This window comes from Pteropus medius, unplaced genomic scaffold (assembly GCF_902729225.1).
Source record: "Pteropus medius unplaced genomic scaffold, Ma_sr-lr_union100, whole genome shotgun sequence".
Lineage (NCBI taxonomy): Eukaryota > Metazoa > Chordata > Mammalia > Chiroptera > Pteropodidae > Pteropus > Pteropus medius.
This window is the reverse complement of record NW_024351543.1, coordinates 5,508,022-5,531,794: the sequence shown is the minus strand read 5'-3', so window position 1 is coordinate 5,531,794 and position 23,773 is coordinate 5,508,022. Positions and strand designations below refer to the sequence as shown.

General features: G+C 33.5%; 1 protein-coding gene and 1 pseudogene across 4 annotated transcripts in view; both read left to right on the top strand.

The window, feature by feature from the left end:
* GSK3B (glycogen synthase kinase 3 beta) overlaps positions 1-23,773 on the top strand; it is a 178,144-nt gene that overhangs the window by 90,385 nt on the left and 63,986 nt on the right. For all 4 annotated transcript variants that reach the window (XM_039843116.1, XM_039843115.1, XM_039843114.1 and 1 more), the window contains 3 exons: positions 14,298-14,408; positions 20,051-20,181; positions 23,423-23,529. In XM_039843116.1, coding sequence (XP_039699050.1) covers positions 14,298-14,408; positions 20,051-20,181; positions 23,423-23,529 — 349 coding nt within the window. The remainder of the gene's footprint in view (positions 1-14,297; positions 14,409-20,050; positions 20,182-23,422; positions 23,530-23,773) is intronic.
* Positions 6,791-6,906, top strand: LOC120586882 (uncharacterized; annotated as a pseudogene).

The following is a 23,773-nucleotide window of genomic DNA, read 5'->3' as shown; positions in this document are numbered from 1 at the left end:
GATACAATGTCTTGGATGCCTTTTATTTTTTTTCTTGCCACTGCCCTGACTAGAACATTCAGTACAATGCCAAGAAGAGATGAAAGCAGATATCTTTGTCCTGTTCCTGATTTTAGGGGAAAAAGTATTTAGTCTTTCATTTTTAAGTATGGTGTTAGCTGTGAATATCATCTTTCAATGGTAGGGAAGTTCCCTTCTATTTCTAGTTTGTTGAGCATTTTTATCATGAAAGCTTGTTGGATTTTTGTCAAATGTTTTTTTCTCCTGTTGAAATCTTCATGTGGTTTTTGTCTTTTATTTTATTAATAAAGTGTTTTACATTAGCTTTTGGAATGCTAAACCTACCTCGTATTTTGGGAATTAATCTCTTTTGATCATGGCGTGTATTTTTATATGTTGCTGGATTGTATTTTTTTTAGAGGTTTTTGCTTCTATATTCATAAGGGATATTGATTAGTAGTATCTTCCCCCGCCCCGCCCCTACTTTGTCTGGTTTTGGTATCAGGATTTTATTGGCCTTATAGAATGAATGAGCTGGGAAGTGTTTTCCCTCTTCTTTGCTTTTGAAGATTTTGTGAAGAATTGGTATTAATACTTCTTTGAAAGTTTGGTAGATTTCTCCAATGAAGCCATCTACACCTGGGCACTCTTTTTAGGAGGATTTTAAATTACTAATTCAATTTCTTTGTTTGTAAAAGGTGTATTTAGATGTTCTATTTCTTCTTTTGTCCATTTTGGTAATTTGTTCATTTCATCTGAGTTATATATTAGCATTAAGTTATTCATACTTTGTTCCTTTAAATTCTTTTTTATTTTTTTAAGGTCAGTTGTGATGTTCTTTCTTTCATTCCTGGTTTTGATAATTTGAGTTTTTTTTCCCCTTGGTCAGTCTAGCTAAAGGTTTGTCAATTTTGTTGATTTTTTTTTTTCAGTGAACCAACTTTTGGCTTTATTGACTTTTTTTCCCTAGTTGCTTTTCTATTCTTTAATTCATTTACTTCTGTTCCAGTCTTTATTTCTTTCTTGCAGCTTGCTATGGGTTTATTTTGCTCCTTTTGATGCAGGACAGGGCAAATTCTCCCAAATGGCCCTGCACCGAGAGAATAGCGTTCGTGACTGAGAGCAGGAAAGATTTCAAGGGCACGTTAGAGTTAGAGTCAAAAGGAAAGTTTATTAGAGAAGGGATAACACTCCATAAACAGCATGGTCTCCTCTCAGAGACAAAGAATGAGAGAGCCTAAGAGAGACTCAGAGGGACAGAGACAATAGAGGGACAGATTAAAAACAAGTGAGAGGGACCGAGAAAAAGGCACTGAGAGCTCAGGACAGAGAAGAAGACACTTTAAAGAGACCCTGCGTGTTTGGAGAATTTAATTTATATATCATTCTTAGTTTCTGTGAATTACAGCTTAAAGACTTTGTTTACCCATTTTCTTTTGATGATATGGGCATACAGTGTGAAAGGATAAGAGTATATAGCAAGAAAGGAATGGATATATAGCAAGAAAGGCTTACTAGCAATTCCAAGCCTTTGATCCATAGGTTCCCCATGGTTTTAGCCTTAGGGAATGAATGTATTTATTTTGTGTAGGCTGAGACTTGAAGACTCTGTTTTCCTGTTTTCCCTTTACCCATTTATGGTATGGGTAAATGGTTTGTAAGTAATCCCAGCAGAAATCTTTTGTTCTGCAGGTTTCCTGTGGTCTGGCAGTTGAGCTAATCAGTACACTTCAGTCTCTGAATATAGCTTGCTTTAATTTTTAGTTCTCTTGCCTCCTCCCTACATTTTTTTCCCCTCTAGTTTATTAAAGTAGAAGAAGTTAAAGTTGTTGATATGAGATCTTCTTAATGTTACTTATTGGTCGGAGGTTATGCTTTAAGTTCCCATAGCCAGTTATATTTTTATCCTTAACCATTGGATGTGTGAGGGTCTTGGATGCTGTTATCATAGTTCAGGGAGTTGAACCAAGGTCTCGTAGCTTGGAATTTCTCCTGTATTTGCTCCTCAGAGGGTACAGCTTTGGGCATTCATAATCTTTTTGACTGCTAGGGAAGAATGTGATTTTACTTCCTGGGTATTGCTTATGGATCAGAGTAGCTTATTGTTCATTCTGTGTTTATTAAGAGGTTGTGTATAAGTCTTTTGTGCCAGAGGTGCTTCTGCTGTGTGTTGATGTATCAATTTAGGGAATGCTTCAAGTCTGTTCCACATTCTTCTCGGCCTAGCACCGGTGCATATCCTTATTGACCTCCAGAGATGACTGATTCCAAGTAGCCTCTTTTGACTATCTCTTTCCTTGGTTCTCTGTATTAAAATTCTGTGTCTTGTCTTTTTGCTTGTGTCTCAGACCTACCAACCTTCTCTTAATTGCTCTCCAAAGAGATCTCCATTTTTTTAGACAATGCCCAAAGGCATGGAGTTCTCCCTAGTGTGTTACAAATAGTCGGTCTCTTTTGGTGAGCAAAAGAGACCTGCCTTTCTTTCTGGACAGGAAGAACCTCTGTTCCCCTGTGAGTGAAAATTTACTTTTCCTAGAGTAACCTCCACCCCTTTATGAGTAGGTACTGGAAGAGAGGCAATGGCAGTACTTGGTCTTCACATCTTGCCTCTTCCAGCATGGGAGCTCTGCCTTATGAGCAGTTGAAGGAGAATGAGGCTCACAGAACCCAACCTGCTCTATCTGGAGTAAAGCTCTGACTTACTAGTGGGGATTGGTTGGGAAAAGGGGACACAATCCTCTGTGCCCAGCTGGAATACATCTTTTGCCAAATGGGACACAGCCTGTCCCTCCTAGGGTGAAACTTGTCTGGAATAGATTGTCAGGTAAAGATTCCCAAACATGGAAGTAGGACGGCAGGGTAAGGGAGCAGCAGTAGGCCTTTGCTAAAATGCCATAAACTCTTGCTGTTCTTACTGAGATTTGTTTCTTCATTTGCTGATTGCCCTTAAAACAATTTCCAGTTGCTTTTATTAACTAGTTAAATCATTTACCAGTTAAACTTTTGCTTTTCTGAGATCTTCAGAGCTCCTTACTCTGCCATCGCAGAAGTCCTGCTTTCCCCTGTCCCCCGTATTATTTTCTACACTTTGCTTATGGACCGCTTATTGAAATTGCTGTGGTATATAGAGAAGGTGAATAAAATAGAGGCTTCCAACTATAGTGGGCGCATCATAGTGTAAAAGGATAGACTCAAAAGTAACGATTGAGCATATACTGACTGTCTTCTGTCTTTTGATTATATACCTTATCACTAAAGAATTCTAAGCAAGCATAATCATGACTACCATTTTGCTATGTATTTTAATATATTTTAAAACATAAACCAAAATAAATATTTAAAAACATAAATATTATGCCCTATGATAATTTTTATCAGATTCAAATTCTTAGAGATATTCTTTTGGTTAATGTAGAGATTATATAATGCCTTAACTCATGAATACAAATACTTAATATTCTTTTATTATCTTGTGATTTATAAAGTGCTTTTTTCTGTGTATTTTATATATTTTTCTCATTTAATCATCAGTGCTATAAAATAGATAATAGTATTTTGTAAATTTTGGGAAATTTACAAAATTTACATTAGGAAAATCGAAGTCTAGCGTGATTAAAGAATTTGCCCAGTGTCTCATAATTAGTAACCATGGGAGCCACTTTCAAACGTAGATTCTTCTGTGAAGTCTATGTTCTTTCCAACCACCTATTCTGTGTTAATTCTTAAAGTTTGCTTCATTTCAGTTTACTGGCACTGTATAGTGTTTTAGGTACAAAGACAAAATATAAGGTCTGTCTAAATGAGTTTGAGAAGAGCAAGAAGAACAATATATACAATATGCTACAGAATGATACATGGAGTAAGTGTTATTTTTACTATGAACAGAAGTGTAGTATAGAGGAAAGTAATAAATTACCCAGAGGGCCAGCAAAGGAATTACATAGAGGTGATACTGTTCTAGGGTTTTGAAGATTAAAATAGGGGCTATATAGATAAATAGCACAGAGTAGGTGTGTGTCAAGATCAAAGCACAGGATGTTTGAAAGGCTTGGTGTGGAGTTAAACAGCATGGTTTGTGTAGTGGTATTTTGAAATTTCTGGTATATGAAGTATGGGAATATGGAGATAGTAATGGGAGGTGAGGGTAGGGAAGTAGAAATGGGTTCACAAGTGATTGTTTGGGTCAAGGTCACCTCCCTATATGAAAAGAACTTTATGTTGTTATTTTTTAATTAAATGAAACCCTAAGTTATGAAATTACACACACAATACACACACACACACACACACACAATGCAAAGTTATAGCTAGTGTATACAGTAGTCCCTCTTTATGCGCAAGGGGATATGTTCCAAGACCCCCAGTGGATGCCTAAAACCACAGATACTACTGAACCCTCTATATACTATACTATTTTGTTTTGTTTTGTTTTGGTTTTGTTTTTTGTTTGTTTGTTTTTATACGTGCCTTTCACTTAAAGGAAGCACTTTACTGCTTCTCTTTGGCATATCCAAATTGCCAGCATCGCTACCCTTGCGCTTTGGGGCCATTATTAAGTAAAATAAGGGTTACTTGAACACAAACACTTTGATACTGTGACAGTAGATCAAATAACTGAGACAGCTACTAAGTGACTAACAACAGGCAGGTAGCCTATACAACATAGGTATACTGAACAAAGTGATGATTCACATCCTGGGTGGGACACGGAGTAAGATTGCACAAGATTTCATCACTTTATACAGAACAGCATGCAACTTAAAACTTAAGAATTGTTTATTTCTGGAATTTTCCATTTAATATTTTAAGACCACAGTTAAACCTGAGTAACTAAAACTGCAGAAAGTAAAAACATGGATAAGGGGGAGACTACTGTATGTGTTCAAGTTTATAAACTATAACTCTCCCCTCCCCGCTCTTTTCCTTTGTTACCTTCTTTACTATGTGAAAATCAACTGATAGCACGGAATTTTATTCACTGAGATAAAGAGGTTGCCTAAGTAAGCCCAATTTTATGTCTTCCTTAAAACTTTATGTTGGTTTCTATTAGAGTGTTCTGTTCATCGTCTAGATGAAACTTTTACTGATGAAATGCTGACATTTTCAGTGGAGTGTGATGTGACCTAGACTATATAGGTATTGCAAAATTCTTGAGGTGGGTGAATTATCAAGACCTCTTCATAAATTGTAAATGTTACAGCAAATAAGATGATAATTATCATCTGCTTGAAAATATGAATCTAGGAGTTTATTTTGAATATCAATTACCAACTTTGTTTTTATGTTATTTTAATATTTTGTAAAACTAAAATATTACACACATATTGTAAAAAAAAATGAAATAACACAGGACAATATTTTGCCCCCCTTAAACTCCCAAATTTCTCTTCATAGAAGTCAATTTCTTATATGCATATATGAGCACATATATCATATGTTAATGTGATAACACACACATATTATTTTGGAACATGTTCATCCTCTTTCCTAACAGTATAGCAGTACGCCTTTTTATATCTATGTGCATGGACCCTGCAACCATTTTACCCTATTATTAACATATTAGTATAGTACATTTATTACAATTAATGAATCAATAATGATACATTATTGTTAACTAAAGTCCATAGTTTATTCAGATTTTCTTCGGTTTTACCCAGTGTCTTTTCCATGGTCCCATTTAGGCTACTACGTTATTATGTTATTATGTCTCTTTGGCTAATCTTGGTTGTGGCAATTTCTCAGACTTTCCTTATTTTCGATGATCTTGTCAGTTTTGAGGAGTGCTAGGTAGATATTTTGTAGGATGCCTCACTTTTAGAATTTGTCTGATATTTACATGTAATAAACTGGGGCTATAATATATTATTTGGAAAAAATACCAGAGTGCCATTTTTATCACATCAAGGGTACATACTGTCAACATGATTTGTGACTGTTATTAATCTGGATCATGTGGCTGAATTAGTATTTTTTAGTTTTCTTCATTGTTAAGTTATTCTTCCCCACCCCGCCAACCCCCCGCCACCTTTCCATGCTGCATCCTTTGGAAGGAAGTCACTATGCACAGCCCATACTTACGAAGGAGAGAGATATGCTCCTTCTTAAGGGCAGAGTGACTACATAAATTATTTGGATTTCTTTTGCATGAGAGATTGCCACTTCTCCCTCATTTATAAATCTGTTTAATTATGTATATTAGTGTGAACTCATGTATTTTTTTATACTTTGGGTTATAATCTAATACTTTAATCAAATTGTTACAGCTTTGGCCATTGGGAGCTCTTTTCAGTTAGCATCTGTGCCCCTTTGATGTTCTCCCCATTAATGTGGGCTTTTTGTTTTGTTTTTGAGTATGTCTTTACTTTCTGGAATGTAGATTATTTTTCATTTCTTGCTATTCACAAATCTTCAGCCATCATTTTGTGTGCCATGTGCACGTACATACATACATACATATATACACACAATTGTTTTCATAGACTCAGTTCCTAGAAATGGCATTGCTCAGTAGAATGAGTGTCTGTATGTCTTCACTTTGGAATGACTGTATTAGCCCACTGACTTCCCAAAAGATTGCAAGAGTTTGGTCTTTAACCAGAAGAAGTGTGTAATGGTGCATAGTGGACCATGACCTTGTTCCAATACTTAGTTTTCTCAGATTGAATTTTCCAATTTCATAGGTGAAAATTGTTATTTTTAGGATGTGGTTCCATAGTGTAGTGGTTAGCATGTCTGCTTTACACGCAGAAAGTCCTGGGTTCACGCCCCAGTGGAGCCACGGTCCATGATCTACGGCCATGCCACCCTGAACAAGCCCGATGTCTGATCTCGGAAGCTAAGCAGGGCCAGGCCTGGTTAGTACTTGAATGGGAGACTGCCTAGGAAAACCAGGAGCTGTAGGCATAAAAAAAATAAAATAAAATTGTTATTTTTTTATATTTCTTTAATTATAAATGAAATTGAGCATCTTTGTACATTTTTGTTGGCCATTTGTATGACCATCTGTTGTTCATGCCCCTTGCCATTTTTTCTGTTGGGATGTTAGTCTTTTTTTTATTGACTTCAAGAGCTATTTGTATCTTAAACAAAAATAAATGAGCTCTTTGTCATATATAAGCAACTTTTTTTTTTTGTCAAGTTGTCATTTAAAAAAAATTTTTTTAAATAGTATAAAAGTTTACATTTTTATGTAATCAAATTGGCATTATTTTCCTTAATAGCTTACAGATATTTTGTCCTTCAAGATTTGCAAACACACATTTTCTTCTGGTACATTTATATATATATATATTTAACTTTGGTAAATTTGGTATTTATTTTGTTTGAAGGTATGCGATAAAGATGAAACTTGGTATAATCACTGTTATATGCTAGGTGCTTACCTTCCTTTCCCCATTCCCTCCCCCAATCTTCAAGCTAAAGGATATTTTTTAGTATTATTCCTGTCTCTGGCCAGCTTGGCACACACATCAGAGAAAAGTCATTTATTTTGAAGCGATTTTTTTGTTTTTCGCTGGTCCAAGTTCCTTAATTCTGAGGAGAACCCTGGATTACCATAGTACTTTGTTGGGTGTCTTATTACTGAGTTCTCTGATATGCTGCTTTGTATCACATCAAATTTTTAGAATTATAACATGATTCTATTTCAGACTGTAGCCTCAAGCAGTTTTGTTTCCTTGAGCTCAAAAATCATGTGGGGATAAAGCATCATAGTAGTATCTGTTTTTCAAATGTAGGATAGAGTTATTCCAACTGTTGTTAAGTTGTTGTTAGGTGTGATCAATATTTTGTCATTTAAATTTCTTACTCAGTGAATGGTTCATAAAGGAGTGATTATCAGCAGTTAGAGAGTAGTTTATTGTTAAAAGTGATAATTAGGAAAATGAACCATTGAGAGAAATACTCCCTAAATTGTACATCATGTAATTTTTTGAAGATTTCTGAATAAGATATATATTTGTATGTTACAGTTTCCTTTTAAAGGATTTGTAATAGTGACTCCTTAGCAAATTTATTGGAAGCCTAGTACTCGTTCTTTGAAATTAATACTTTCTCATTATATTACTAGACTGTTGTCAGTATGTCTATTTAAATTATACTTTTATGTGTTGTATTTTTATATTTGGCTTTTAAAATCAACAGCTAATCTTGAGTATAATGAGACACCTCCAGTGTCTCACTCAGAAAATGAAGACAGTCAAAATGACAGCTTTCAAATGTCAAAGAAACATCTACACATACCTACAAAACAGATAGACCTATGTTTCTAAAGAATATTGCAAGTTTTTGATGATTAATGGAGTAAATAAACAGTTTATTTGAGCAAAAATATAGGCTTATGTTAATCTGCAATATAATTTGAACCCTCGTATTTCTCATAGTAAATTGGAACATTCAACCTATAGCAGACATGGTTTCATTAACCCTTCTTTGATGTGGTTTGCTTTGTTAATATTATGAATAAAATACACTGCCTGAAAATGGCTATCATCAGTGTGTCAAATGAAGCCTGATGTACAAAGTGGAGTGGAATTATTTCTACTGTAATCTAATATCACATTGTTTTTCAGTAACTGCACCTCAACATTGACTCCTTTTGAGTTCTTTTCAGTTGCACCTATCATTTATTTTTCAGGTGAATTACTGTCAAGACTTTCATTCTACATACTAACTTGATATTTTGATTTTAATCATATGGTTTTATATTTATCTTTGTTAAATTTTATATTGTAGATTTGGCTTAGCATTCCAGACTATTATAATTCTTTAATTTTTTTTGTTCTTTCATTTTAAGCCATTCTTCCCAGGTTTATATCAATCTCAGGTAGTTGTGTTGAAGTTGGAAATTACAAACTGGGTACCAAATCCAACCTCTGATGCGTTTTGTTTGGCTAGCACGTTCTGTTAATATTTTTTTCAATTAGAATGCTTTTAGTTTACTTTCTGTACTATCTGACTTACTAACTACTGCCCCTTACTGCATTACATTGTGGCTTCACACATTTTCGTTTGTTGCTTAACCATTGAAGGCATTTACATTTGCAACCCCTAATAAATGAAATCATTTATGAAAACAGTAATTGGGACAAATGAAGGACAGAACTAATAGTCCTACAACTAGAAACTTTCCTTGACCTTGGCATTCATTTTTTAATCTTTTTTTTCTTCACTTTTGTTATGCTTGTTTAGCAAATGAATTAAATTGTAATACAGTATTAAACACATCTCCAGGTCATTCATAAACATATCATGATTAACTTTGTCATGATTTATTAAAATCAAGAAACCTTGTAATCAAGTAATAGTTTATAAAAAAGTGTCGCTTTGACATCCGTGTTAATGACCTAACACCTGAGACTCACCATTCCTTGAATTCTACTTAACACAGCAATTCCTTTGACACCAGTTTAGCATTCTATTTGTTTAGTCTCATTATTGGACCTCACTTTCACTTGGAACTGATCATTGTCTAAATCTTGATCTCTAAAATTTTAAGATAAGTCTTCAGCATTATTCTTGCTACCCTCGGTTTTACATATGACCTCATCTCTTTACCAAAAATAGGGTCATCAAGGATACACTCATTTTACTTACAATTCTCCCTAACACCTAATCACTTATTTTAGATGTACCGGAAGGAAAAAAAAGTATTATCCATTCCTTTCTAAAGATGGTAATAGTTAAAATTTGAGTATTATGTGCTAGGTAATGTGCTTAAAAACTTTATATGTGTTATTTCTTATAATCTTATGATAGTCTTTTAAAGTAGATACCATTATTAGCACTGTTTTACAGGAAACTGAGACTTAGAGAGGTTAAGTAACTGCTCATGGTCATATAACTAGTAGTAGCAGAGTTAGGACTTTTTTGTAGTTTTGTGTGACTCATGTTAACCTTGTCTCTTAATACTACACTGCATAACTTCTCTGTGTTCTTGTTCCCCTCTTCTTGTGATGTTCTTGAACCTTACTTTATCAGCTATTCTTTTTTTACAGCTTTATTCTATCCTTATCCATTCAGCCTACAAATAATTTTGGGTCTCTCTTAGCCACTAAAGATACTAACAAAAAGCACATCAACAATTTTTCTTTGTGCTTTCCTTCAAGATGCCAGCTCCTAGCTCTCCTTATTTTCAACACTACGGATTTTGTAAGAACTAATTAAATTATCTGCCTCCTGTTTCTCACCTGCCATTTCATGAACCGTGATATATTAGATCAACGAATTTTCAGTCCTTATCCTTCTTGCCATTGAAATTCAGCTTTGGATCTCTTGATGCTAGTCTTTTCCTTGCTTTTTTGTGCCTCTTAGTTCTTTTTCTTAGTCTTTGCTAAGTTATTTCTAATGCTATTTGCTGTGTTTTTCAGGATTCCATACTCACTTTTCCCACTCTCTTATTGTACATACTCTTCTGTAGGTGAGTGAGTCTGTTCTCATAGTGTCAGCTATTGCTTAAATCTCTAGCTGTACTCTACTCTTATTTTCCGAGTTTTGACTTAACGTATATTTCCAACCACCTATGGAACATAGCCACTTAAAATGTTCTGTGATTCATTAAATAAAAGTTTAACAAATTTTTTCCCTCATACCTTTTTGTTCTTTATGTTTTCTTTGTCTTGTTACTAGCCTAGTTGCCAAAGTTTAGAGATTGTAAAATTAATCCCAACTTCTTTGTTTCTCAGGATCTCTGTTATTCTCATATTTAACTTGCCAGTATTCCTGTTCCCACCCACCTCCCCTTTTTAAAAGTCCTTATTGCCTGTGCCCTCGCCTAGGCGTTGGATTCTTGTAGGTTTCCAGGTATTCAGTTTTCATTCTCACCTTCCCAACTTTCTCCCTCTCCATACCCACTTTTCAGAGTACTATTTGAGTTAAAACAGACCTGTCGGGCTATCACCTTATTTTTTAAATATTATCCATTGCTTATAAACTTAAATTTATTCAGCAAATATTTGCAGAGTACCTATTTTGAGCTAGGAACTATTCTCAGTGGGGATAGAGCAATGAACAAAACAGATAAAAATCTTTTATGGAGTTCAGTCTAGTCAGGGAAAGCAAACAATAAAAAGTAAATTATGTGGTTAAAAGTGGTATCATGTGAAAAGATTAAGTGGAGAAGGTAGATGGAAGTGTGGGGTGGAGGAATTGGGTTGCAATTGTAAATGGTGTGATTTAGGGAAAGTGAAACTTGAGCAAAGATTCGAAGGAATTGAAGCAAGTGAGCAATGTGTATAGCTGGGATTAGAACATTCGTTAGACTGTAAAAGGGTAAAGGAAGAAAAAGCAGGGAAACCATTTAGGAGTATAGTGCTATAATTTAGGTTAGAGGTGATAGTGACTCAGATCAGAGTTGTAGCAGTGAAGGTGGTAAGATGTAGTTGGATGCTGGATAAATTTTAAAGGCAACACCATTAGTATTACACACACACACACACACACACACAGATATGCAGAATGTGTGTATATGTGTGAGGGAGAGAGGAGAGTGGGATATTAATGATTATTCTAAGATTTTTAGTTTGGGCAATATCAAGTAAACAATTGAATATACTAGTCTGGAGTTAAAGGCAGAGGTCCAGAATATGTATGAATTTGGGGGTCATCAGTATATAGTAATTGAGCTGTTAAACTGGTTAAGATGATCAAGGGAGTGAGCTCACATAAAAAACAGTTCTGATGACTGAACCTTGGGATCCTCCATTTACTTAAGAAATAAAGGAGAATAGAAGAAACCAGAAACAAAGAGCAAGATGTTGTCTTTAAGCCAGGATGAAAACCAGAAGAGCAAAGTTTTCTATAATAGGGGTCCCCAACCCCCTGGCCACAGACCAGTACTGGTCTCTTAGGAGCCGGGCTGTATAGCAGGAGGTGAGTGGCAGACCAGCCAGTGAAGCTTCATCTATATTTGCAGCCACTCCCCAGCGCTAGCATCACCACCTCAGCTCCTCCTCAGATCATCAGGCATTGGATTCTCATAGGAGCACCAGCCCCTGGTGCCAAAAAGGTTGAGGACCACTATTCTCTAACCCAAGTGAAGCAGATATTTCAAAGAAGGGAACATGATCAACTATGTCAAATGGTAGTACTAAGCAAAGTAGAAGGGAGAGGTTAAGATGATGACTCAAAATTGGCATTAGATGCAGCAGCAAGGGAGGTTACTGATTTTGGTGAACAGTTCTGTGGAGTAGTGGTGGTGAAATTCTGCTAGAGTAAGCTTTAAAGAGAGTAAGATGAGACAGGTGTTGGGAAAAGTCTGTTTAGACACCTCCTTTCAGGAATTTTACTCTACAGGAGACCAAAAATATTGTGATAATTAGTGTAGTTAGAGAGTTTTTTAATGATAGGAGAAATAACAGCAAGTTTGTTTACTGATTATAATGCTCCTGCAGAGAACAAGTGATGGAGAAAGAAAATTACTGAAACAATGATTGTGAATAGGAAAAACAATAATATCTTTTTATTATTGTTTTTACAAATAGCAGTTTGCCTTAGAGAGGCGCTTAATCAGCTTTTTCTCTAGAAAACTGAAGGAAGAGTGTATGGGGATAGATGCTGGAAGGTGGGTACATGCATTGGTGCAACCATGATCATCAGATGAGGGTGAGAATGGGAGAAGAGTTATTGGAGATTGAAGAGAAGGAGAGAAGAAATCAAGTAGTTTGGAAAAGTGGATAGACTAGGCAAATGTAGTATGTTTGCTAGGCTCCTTGAATTTCTGGAAGATGAATTTAATGTGAATTTAGGTTTGCAGCCATATACATCTCTTGAGTACAGGAATGGAATGGGTGGAAAGCTGGGCTTAACCAGGCTTGTGGTTTATCAAACAAGTATGACATAGGAGAACGGTATCTGCTGGAGCAGACTCGACAGTCTTTGTCATAAAGAGTCGTATAGTAAATATTTTTGGTTTTGCAGGCTTTATGGTCTCTGTCACAACTATTCAGATCTGTCATTGTAGCCCAAAAGTAGCCATAGACCATATTTAAGTGAATGAGCGAGCATCACTGTGTTCCTGTAAAACTTTATAAAAACAGGCAGCATGCCTTTCTTTATTTTACCGACCCCCCATGTTAGAGAGTGAGGGTAATGATAGATTATGGAATTTAAGCTGAATATGGAGAGCAAAGAGGAGAGAACATGAAAGAGTGAGGGATAGTGAAAAGATAGTAGGGTCAATGGTGTGCTATCTTATTAAACTGTTTTCTGAGCTCTGCTATACTCTTTGACCCCACATCTTGAATATGGTTTTCTCTCTGCCTGAAATGTTCCTTTCATACTCAGTTTAGGTGTCATCTCTTTTATACCTGCACCCTTACTTCCTCTGCAGTGGCTACTGACATATAGAAAATGCTCAATAAATGCTGAAAATTGAAAAATTACACATGTAGGTAAGATGATTTCAAACGAGAAGATTGTGAAAGCTTGTTTACCTGAAGATTTTCCCACTCAGTAGCCAATTCTAGTCTTGAACACAGTGATTCTCAACTTTGTTTTCTGCTTCAGTTTACTTATCTGATATTGTTCACATGTTCAGGATAAGGTTAGCGCTTTGTTCCTCTTTCCTACTTGGTACTTAGTTGGAATTCCCTTCTTTCTCTCCAATGATCTTGGATTGGTGTCTTTATGCTGCTGAGAATGGATGTTTAAACATCTGACCTGCAATAAACTTGTGAGTATGGTAACTTGCTGCCTTATAAGTTATTCTTTTTCTTTCAGTTAATTATAGAAGACAGGTGGTTGTTCTACTAAGTATAGACTATTAGATAACTACAGTCTTTGGTAAAGGTGAGAAAAATTTTGAAGAATATCTAGTCCAACTTTTACATATAGCTGAAGAAACTGAAGCCTAGAGAGATGCACACATCAGTTAGAAGCAGAGGTAGGGCTAAAAATGCACATTTTTAGCTCACAATTCAATACTCACTTTACTACCATGACACCTTTCCTGATAGGATATGAGGGCATTGATTCTCAAACTAGAAAATATGAAATTTTGTGACAGGTAATATCTTTTAAAATCATATAACCTAAATCATAGTTTAAATATGACTAGGAATCTTAATGGTATTGAAATGACTATGTGTTTACAATGAAATTATTACTAAAAAGTGTGGTAGATTGTTTTATTGTTATAGTTATAGTCTGAATTAATGTTGTATAATTAAAATTGAACACATGAATCTTTTTTTAAAATCTGAATATGTGAATGTATAGAGCATTCTTATTTGAGTATTTAAAAACTGGTTTCTAATCTTCTTTTTTTTTCCCTTATTTGTTTTTAATAAACTTTTCAGAAAGATGAGGTCTATCTTAATCTGGTGCTGGATTATGTCCCGGAAACAGTATACAGAGTCGCCAGACACTATAGTCGAGCCAAACAGACGCTCCCTGTGATCTATGTCAAGGTATGTAAAAATGGACCAATTTCCTATTTTGGAAAGTACTTATCATGAGCCAAGGAGAGGGTTCGGTGTGTTTTAACTATATTATCAAATCTATTACTGAGGGGAAAAAGCTATACAGTAGGTATTGATTGCTAGAGCTTCATTAAATTCTTAACACAGTTTTAAAGAGTAAAGCCTTTACTTTTTAAACTTTCATGACTCAGGTATTAAAGATACTTGTCACCTTTCTGACAAGTGAATTTTTCCATGGACAATTATGGACTTTAATTTTGCTAGCCATGGCACCTTTTAATTTAATTTCTGATACTTTTATTTGCCACAGACTGAAATAAGAGCAAACATAGCAAATAAAATTATAAAATATAGTTATAAGTATTATTAAAGTTTTATTGCCATTTATATGTATATTATATCTGTAGCTGAAGTTTAAACTTTTGATAATTTTGTATATGCATAGACTATCAAGGTGTTATTTAATTTTTGGTACCTAATATCAATGTCATCTTATTTATTTGATAGAACTCATGACAGAGTGGCTGGGAATTTATCCAGCATAATTGTGATTAAGTATCGGTGACTGTATTTCCAGTATGTCTTATACATATTTTTAAAATTTATTTGTTAGAATCAGGATCCAAGTAAGGTTCATACATTGCAATTGGTTGATGTGCTTCTACTGTTTCTTTTAATCTGTAGCACCGCTCTCGCTCTCCTGCTTGCTCTCTTTAATTTAGTTGCTAAAGAAAGAAACTGGGTCATTTGATGTATAATTTTTTTGGTCTGGATTTTGCTGATTGGATTGCTGTACCATAGTGCAGCATATTACTGTCCTGTATTTCCTGTAGTAGAGGTGATTAGGTGAATTTTTGTAGGAATCATGACTGCTTCATATATAGTGTTGAGTGTAAGGAAGAACATAATGTCTTTCTTTTTGTGATACTTATAGACATTGATGATAATTGCTTAAATCCATTAATTCATCAAAGATTACAAAATGTTGATATTTTAATGTTATTATTCCTTCTTAAATTATGTTACAATAGTTCCATAAACAGAAACTTTCCCATGTCAACTATTTGATTACCCTGGACTACCGTTTATATTAGAAAGACAGGTTATATATTTGATTATTTTCCTATGTTTACCAAAATTTATAATAGTTGGTTCCATAGCATCCTCTAAAGGTGACCAGTGAGGTATTTGTTGTTGTTGTTGTTGTTGTTGTGTGTTTGTTTAAAAGCTTCTTGCATGAGTCTTACTAATCTTTGATAGCATCTTTGCTTTCTAGCATGACAGTATTCTAGGTTTATCTTATACATTTCTTTCTTAGACTTGGAATGAGCCTTTTCTTCAAGGAGAGCTTATTCTTTTAGTGGGAACTGGTATTTAGAGACCAGTGTCTGGATATTAATAGTACTAATTACCACAGTGTTGGTTATTGTTTTTAGGTCATTTTAGTGGACAGAACTAGGAAATGTGTGGATAACTTTTTCAAACTTAAAATGCATCTTTTTTCATTCCAAAAATAAATACAGTATGAGTTCATATTAATATTTCTAATTAAATATTGGGGGGGGCTTAATAATCTTCCACCCATATTTCCTTTCCTTACACACTAAAATTTCTTGTTCTATCCCACACTCACAATAGTCTTGGGATAACACTACCAACACCAGCTGAAAATAATTTAAGATCTTTTTGCAACTCTTTTTATCCCCATGGTATATCCCATTAGGTATGAACAGTCAAATTTCTCTATTTTAAAGAAACATTGAATAATTCCTCTATGGGTGATTATGCCTCAGTAAGCTTTGTTTAATTTTACTTTTATTGTAGATTGTGTTTTAATTTTTTTTAAAGTTAATTGTACTTTAAACTTTACATCAAAATAGAAAATATTTACATAGTTTCAAAGGAGAATCTACAAAACAAGGTATATACAGTTAAGTAAGTTTAGGTTTTATCCCCATTTTCTCTACCCTGTTCCTTCCCTTCCCAAGTTAAATAGTTAAATTTTTAAAATAGTTTAGCCTACCATTTTTTAAATAAGCAAATGTATATAATTATTTTATCCCTCATCTCCTTTTTAGGTAAATGGTTACATAATATATACATTTTCTCTACTTTTTTAAATTAAAAATATATTCTGGCTATCATTCTCTGTTATAGATAAATAGATATAGCTATTTTGCTTTTCTTTTTACAGCTGCATATTAGTCTGTTGCATGGCTGTATCCTAACTTATTTGTTTCATCCTTCAGTTGTTTTGTTTTTGTTTGTTTAATATTACAAATGACATAGTAAAGAACCTTGTGCACATTTGTCTGTATTTTTGGCAGCATATATTGGTTGGGATTTTTGGCATCTGTATATTTTAAAAAATAAGTTTATTATGCATATCAGAGTTGGCATACAAAGAAAAATATAGCACTCCTTTTTCCCCTGTGTGGAAAAGAGAATAGTTTTTTCATATAACCACAATCCTTCCAGAGTCAGAGTTATTGGCCCTGGACATTATTCTTTGAGGACACAAATCTATTTTTGTGTTTAAGAGTCTGAAAAGATAAAAACATTGTCTGGAATTAATAAGTTGATTTCATTCACTTATTCATTCTGCACAATTTTATGAAAAGTATTGTGTTTGTGTGTGTGTGTGAAAAATATTGAATTGGGAGATGGAAATAAAAGTGATAAATACACGTAACTTTTGCCTTCATGGACCCCACCATCTAATAAGAACTTGTTTGGCATGCATGTTACCAAAATGGCAACTACAGTTCTTTGTGATTTTTTGATTTTCACTTTTTCTGAGGGAGTTGAGTATGTTCTATGACTTTATTGCTTCACACCTCTTTCTTCACCCCTTTTATAGTACTGGTCACTTTGTAATTGATGATAGTTAGATATAAGTTTTTGAGCACCTTTGCTTTTCTGATGCATCTTTTATAACTAAGTAGGTTTTAAAATACAGTTTTAAAACAGATACCTGGCAAATTATCGTTATGAACTTGAATTTTTTTTTTTTAATTGAAAAGACATGTTTAAGGACAGGATCTGGTATACAAGAGAGCTGGATGCATTTTTGTGCATCGTGAACAAAATTGTTACTCCATTATTTGTTTTAAAAAGGTTTACTAGTGCAAAGAGGACATTGGAATTGAGTTAGATTTGATAACTTTGTAATGGTGTTCAAATTATGTTCAAACTGTTAATTGGGCCTCAATTACCTCTCTTGCAAAAAAAAAAAATTAGGATAAATATGTATCTCACAGAGTGATTACAAGAATAAACAAATTGGTGAAACAGTTTGACAGTACATGTTAAATAAATCTCAAATTTTAAAATGTGCTGAATAGCTCTGAGTTTTTAAATGTTTATCATTCTGATATTTTACTTAGCAATAAGCTATATAACAATTACAGTTTTACACTTTTAGTTAATAGAGTAAGAATATGGCAAAATAAAGAAATAGTAATTAAAAGAAGTGTAATTATCCAAGCCACTACAGAATATTAAGTATGTGATATTGGCCAAATTGCTTAAACTCTGTGCCTCAGTTACTTTATACGTAAAATAGAAATAACAGTAGTACCTACTACGTAAGGTTTAAATGAAATCGTACATACAAAGCACTTAGAATAATGCCTGGCATATGATCACTGTTTTTCTTGTTATTGCTATCCTTCTGGTATAATAGAAGGTTATTGCTATCCTTCTAGTATAATAAGCCACTCAGCCTATAAATATACTTTTACAGAGTCAAACAAAAAAACGATATAAAATTGCATACATGGAGATAGATCTTTCAAATTAATGAATACAGAAAAAAAAACACCTTAACCTTATTAAACTCTTATGCATTTCTAACAAACAAAACAAAACATTTTTTTTCCCACTAATTGTTGCTCACTTAGACATTAGTGTCCTGACACAGAGTTAAAGTCTCCTTTAGTATATTACTGTCTATAAACTCAATTTCTTATGGGAACTTACTTTCTTAGTGGTAGTGAATTAAACTCTTAGAGCTCTGAGAGTAAGCTTAGGACTTGGAGATTGATTCTGTGAACAATGATACTTTAATAGAATTATGAAGCTTTTAAAATCTACCTAAATTTCTTAATTCTAACTTTGGCAGCAAAAGACTGACCTAATTGAGGATCTTATCTATACATTTACATCATGCTTCATTTTAAAGAAAGCTTAGGCTTTTCCAGCTTCGGTTCATTATAGTAAGGATTCAATTCAACTGTCTGCAGTTTTCATAGTGCTTGTTTGAAGGAAAGTAGGTCCCACGTTAACTTTAATTAACTATTTCTTAAAAGTAACCTCTAAATATGGTGCCTAATGTTACCTATAACTTTTGACTCCCCCCCAATCTTAACTACTATTAGCCTACTATTGACTGGAAGTCTTACTGGTAACATAAAACAGTTGATTAACACATATTTTGTATGATATATGTATTATATACTGTATTCTTATAATAAACTAAGCTAGAGAAAAGGAGCATAATGATTAAGAAAATCGTAAGGAAAGTAAACTTAACAATACTATAAGTTTACGTCATTGGTTTACAAGATAAATCATCAGGCTTTCAGTACCTACATCAATATTGCTTTATATGATACAAAACACTGTAGACATTATATGTGTTACTAACAGACATCAAAAATGAAAATATAAAAATAAAAAAATGAAAATGTGAAAAAATTTATATTTATGGGTAAAATGATTCATGCACTGGTAGCAAAGAAGCAGCAATATGATAGCTTTATGGTAGCCTAGTGTAATTGATAATGCTGTTGCTTTACAGTAGTAAGGAAATATCCCCCCAAAATTCCAGTATATTTGTTGGAAAAAATCCACATGTAAGTAGACCCATGCTGTTCAAACCTGTGTTGTTCAGGGTCAACTGTATTCGCTTTCTTCATAAATTCCCTTTCTTCCTCGGTCAGGAGTCTTATTTTTATTTCCATGCAGATGCAATTTCAGTGCTCTTTCCTTAAAATATGAAATAAATATTCATTTAAGTTAATGTCAGTATTCAGCTAGGATCTGTTTTTAAATGGTGTTTTAAAGTCTTTATATTTCTGAAGGATAACAGGAAATGTAATGATGCTATTAATAGGGTTAGTAATGTCTTGATAGATCATTGATTATAGATTTTCTCAGTTCACATGTGAATTTTTCCAGGCCTCTGTATCAATAAACTCTGGGGCTGATGTCTCAGAAGATTATTATTCTAAAGAAGAAATGGCAAATATTTTTTTTAAATGATGAGCTTAAAAAACGAAGACTTGGCTTTTGGTCTAAACTTCACTGCTTATTAGTCACATAATTTGCAATATTTCTCTGAGCTTTTTTATCTGTTTGAAAAAAAAAACCACCCAATCTTAGCATGCTTGTTGTGAGATGTTAGTAAAGTAAAAAATTATGACATTGTAAAATTTCCTTTTTTAAGATATTAAAGGGTGTTATAAATATAACATGGGGTTAATGACTTTAAATTAACATAAACATGACATGAAACTTGTTAAAGGACGATTGAGTGCTAATAATTCCCAGCATTTCACCTGTTTGTTAATCTGTTACTTTATTTACTGCCTAGAAAGTATTCAATTAATTTTTACTATTTATTCCAGTTGTATATGTATCAGCTGTTTCGAAGTTTAGCCTATATTCATTCCTTTGGAATCTGTCATCGGGATATTAAACCACAGAACCTCTTGTTGGACCCCGATACAGCTGTCTTAAAACTCTGTGACTTTGGAAGGTAAGCTAACTCTCTTCTCCTTTTTTTCCCTCCTCTCCTATTTCACCCCTCCACTTCATAATGCTCTTTTTAAATATATTTCTTTTATACTGTCAGTCTAAAAATGCTGTATTCCTTATTCAAAGAATATAAACTAGTGCAGTTTTTGTGAAGGTAGTTTTGGTAAATTTTTTCACAATTAAAAATGCATATAATTTTTCACCCAGCAATTTAACTCCTAGGAATTATTCCCTTAGAAACAGACATTTTCAAAATAGTGTATATGCAGGGGTTTTTATTGTAGCATTGTTTATAAATGTCTGTCACTAGGAAAATGACCAGATAAATTATGATACATACACATAGAATGTAATACATGTAGCTGTGAAAAAAAGCACGAGGTAGCTCTCTGAGTTGAAAAGGAATGATCTCTAAGAAATACTAAATTAAAAAAGCAAGGTCAAAACTGTATATGTAGTATTTTCCTTTGTGTTTTAAAAACAGAGTGTAGTCATGTGTATACAGATATATGTATGGCTTATTTTTGGAATGATATATAATAAATCCATGACGTTGATTGCCCCTAGGAAGGGGATATTGGAAATATAGTATAGATAGGAAACTTTTTCATTGATTGTACTTTTGTATTGTTTGAATTTTTATTATGTGTATATATTCCTTTTTCAGTAAGAACTAATTTTTAAAAAATACTGATTATTACACATTACTGTGTATCTTTTTAAACTCCAAGTTAATCTCAATTTAGAGATGAGGCAAAAGATCTAGTAGCAGTATTTTCTTCCTTTTTTTTTTCCTGCAAATTCCAGTGCATTTTCTGTTTTCTTAAACTCATTCCTTGGTAACATTGTGTAATAAGACTTCATCCTTTCCATCTCCATGGTATCCAGGGTCTTGTGCCTCTGTGGTCTGACCTTTGAGCATGAAGTCAAGCCTATATCCCCATGTAACTCAGGCAATTAACCTCTCTTCTCTCTAATGTAATCACCTAGAGTAATCGCACTCCTCTCACTCCCTAAGACATCTCCACATAACTTGGATTGTCTCCAAATTTTTTTCATTCTCACAAATTCTTACTTTTCAACTCAGCTCTTTATAGATGTTGACTCACACTTGCAAATAGCTGTATTCCTACCTCTTTGTAATACTTTTATATCTACCCACAGTTTAAAGTTTAGGTTTAATATATGATATATTTTCTATAGGCTGTCTCTTGAGAGTCTTAACAAGCATATCTGCTCTTTCATGAGTTAACTATTCTTAGTCTCACAAGGGTGTCTTCTTTCAGACCATTCCCTTTTTTACAGTTTCCTAATTTCAGACACCTATTACAGGACCCAACTCATTTTGCAGGCTAGAACTCTGTCCCTTCAACTATAGGAAGGGGTGAAAGATATTACATCAAAACTCTTATTTGATGCTTGAAACAAAGTGCTACTATTATTATATGTAGGACAAATTGTCCAAATTAGGTGAGTTTTATTTTTATGGGGTGTATTCCCCACTGAGAGTGACTGATCGGTATCGACTGTAAAAAGACTATGAGACATCAAGTTTAATAGTTTCCACTTTTACTGTAATGTCAACACTATTGCTATGGTTCATTTTATTGGGACATAAAAATCACTTTGTTCTTATATATTTCAAACAGGGACTTCACTAGTTTGATAATAGCTCATTTTTAATAATAGCTCTGATAACAAAGTTGCCTTTTTGGTTTTTAACAGTTGGTTTTAGCAAGTAGAGTTTGAGATATACTTTAGATCCTTAGTGCCAGGTTGGTGATGATTTGAAGAAAACAGTATTATTCCCTTGTTAGTAATTTTTTTACTGGATGAAGTGGAACCTGGAAATAGGTGAAGGGCTGGTTGGGCTTTAGGACTACATGTGACTACCATATTGGATGCTCTCAACCCTCAAAGGGCAATAAGTTACAGCCAGCCTCACCTGAAGAGGTAACAGTAGTGAAGAAATCATCAGGCTGTGAAGTTTCCAATATTACCTTCTTTATCTTATACTGAATTTCTGAGTACATAATTGGAATGTGTCTTACTAATAAAATCTTTCATAAAGTAGAAAGGTTTTATCAGTTATGCTGAAAAAGTATCTTAATTTTCATGCAGCCTAAAAATAGGGATTGATATTTATTAATATATAAAATGGTTGGTGTGTGTCATTACTTGTGGAGAATGCTAAAAAGTAAACTGCCTCTCACCTTCAAAACTTGTAATGAAGGAAAAATAGATTAAGGTCAAAAGTTTTCATGCACCAGAAATAAATAGAAGAAAAGAAAGTCCAGACTTTGAAACTCTTGTGACCACTTTCATCTATCTCTGATTTTCCCATACCTTTACCTCAAAATTTTCTTAACCTTCTCTTGTTACTTACTTTTTTATTATTTTGATTTGTTGTTCATATTCATTTCTTGTATTTTTCTCTGTTGTATGTCAAAATAGTTAGCTTCTACAGCAGTTTATTTATTTTGATAATGTGTCTTCAAGTTATCTTGAGAGATATCTCAAAAGATAATTTACATTAATGTTTAAAATATATGCCACAAAGTTTTGTAAGGAAAGTGGAATTAAGAGAACATGTAATTAATTTTAGGACAGTAGAGTTAAGAATTCATAAGCTATGAATCATCTCTGCCCTAAAAGAGTGAGCATGTCTTGTTTTAATTGGGTAATAGATGTCTTGACAGTTAACAAATTGATAAAGATGGGGGGAAAAATAAAGTAGATTGGGTCTATAAGCCTTGGGATAGTCACTCTGAGTCAGAAGTCAGATTATGAAAAAGTGGCTCAATTTCTTACCCTTAAAAAAAAAATGAGTGAAAAGTATTCATTCTTATAATCTATTACTATGCTTTTTGGTGGGGAGAGGTATCATTTTTCTACCCTTTCTTCTTTGTATTTTAGAGGTGGAATTTAGGGAACACAGAGGGTCAGAAGGAATTCAGCATTTATCCTCTTATGACTTTTTAGCTCTTTTTTCCTTAGGGTGACAGTTGACAAATGCAGTCTTTAAAAGTTGCTGTTATTTTTTTAAATTAATGTTGTGTTAAAATTTTAAGTTTCTTTTGTCAGAGATATAGTTCATATTTTCTTTTTCATATGTTTTATGATTGGAATTATATGCATCTTAGAGAAACATTCAGTGTTGTGAATAATAGCAGTTTAGGTTCTTTTAAGATTTAAATTTAGTTTAAAGAATCTCTGCTTTTTATTTATTTATTTTTTATTAGTGCAAAGCAGCTGGTCCGAGGAGAACCCAATGTTTCGTATATCTGTTCTCGGTACTATAGGGCACCAGAGTTGATCTTTGGAGCCACTGATTATACCTCTAGTATAGGTAAGTACTATCTGAATATAATGGCTTGCAGTTATTAATTGTCTTATTTTTAGTAATTTACTACTACTAATCTATACTTTCACTTAAATATAAAGATAGGTATGCCCTGAAATATGTTTCTTTTTGACGATCAATATGCAAAAATGTGTAGAATGTAAAAAAAATTGCCATTTAGAATTTAAAATGTATTTACTATCCTATTTTGAGATTTCTTGGATTACTAGAATAATAAAGCTAATCCTTT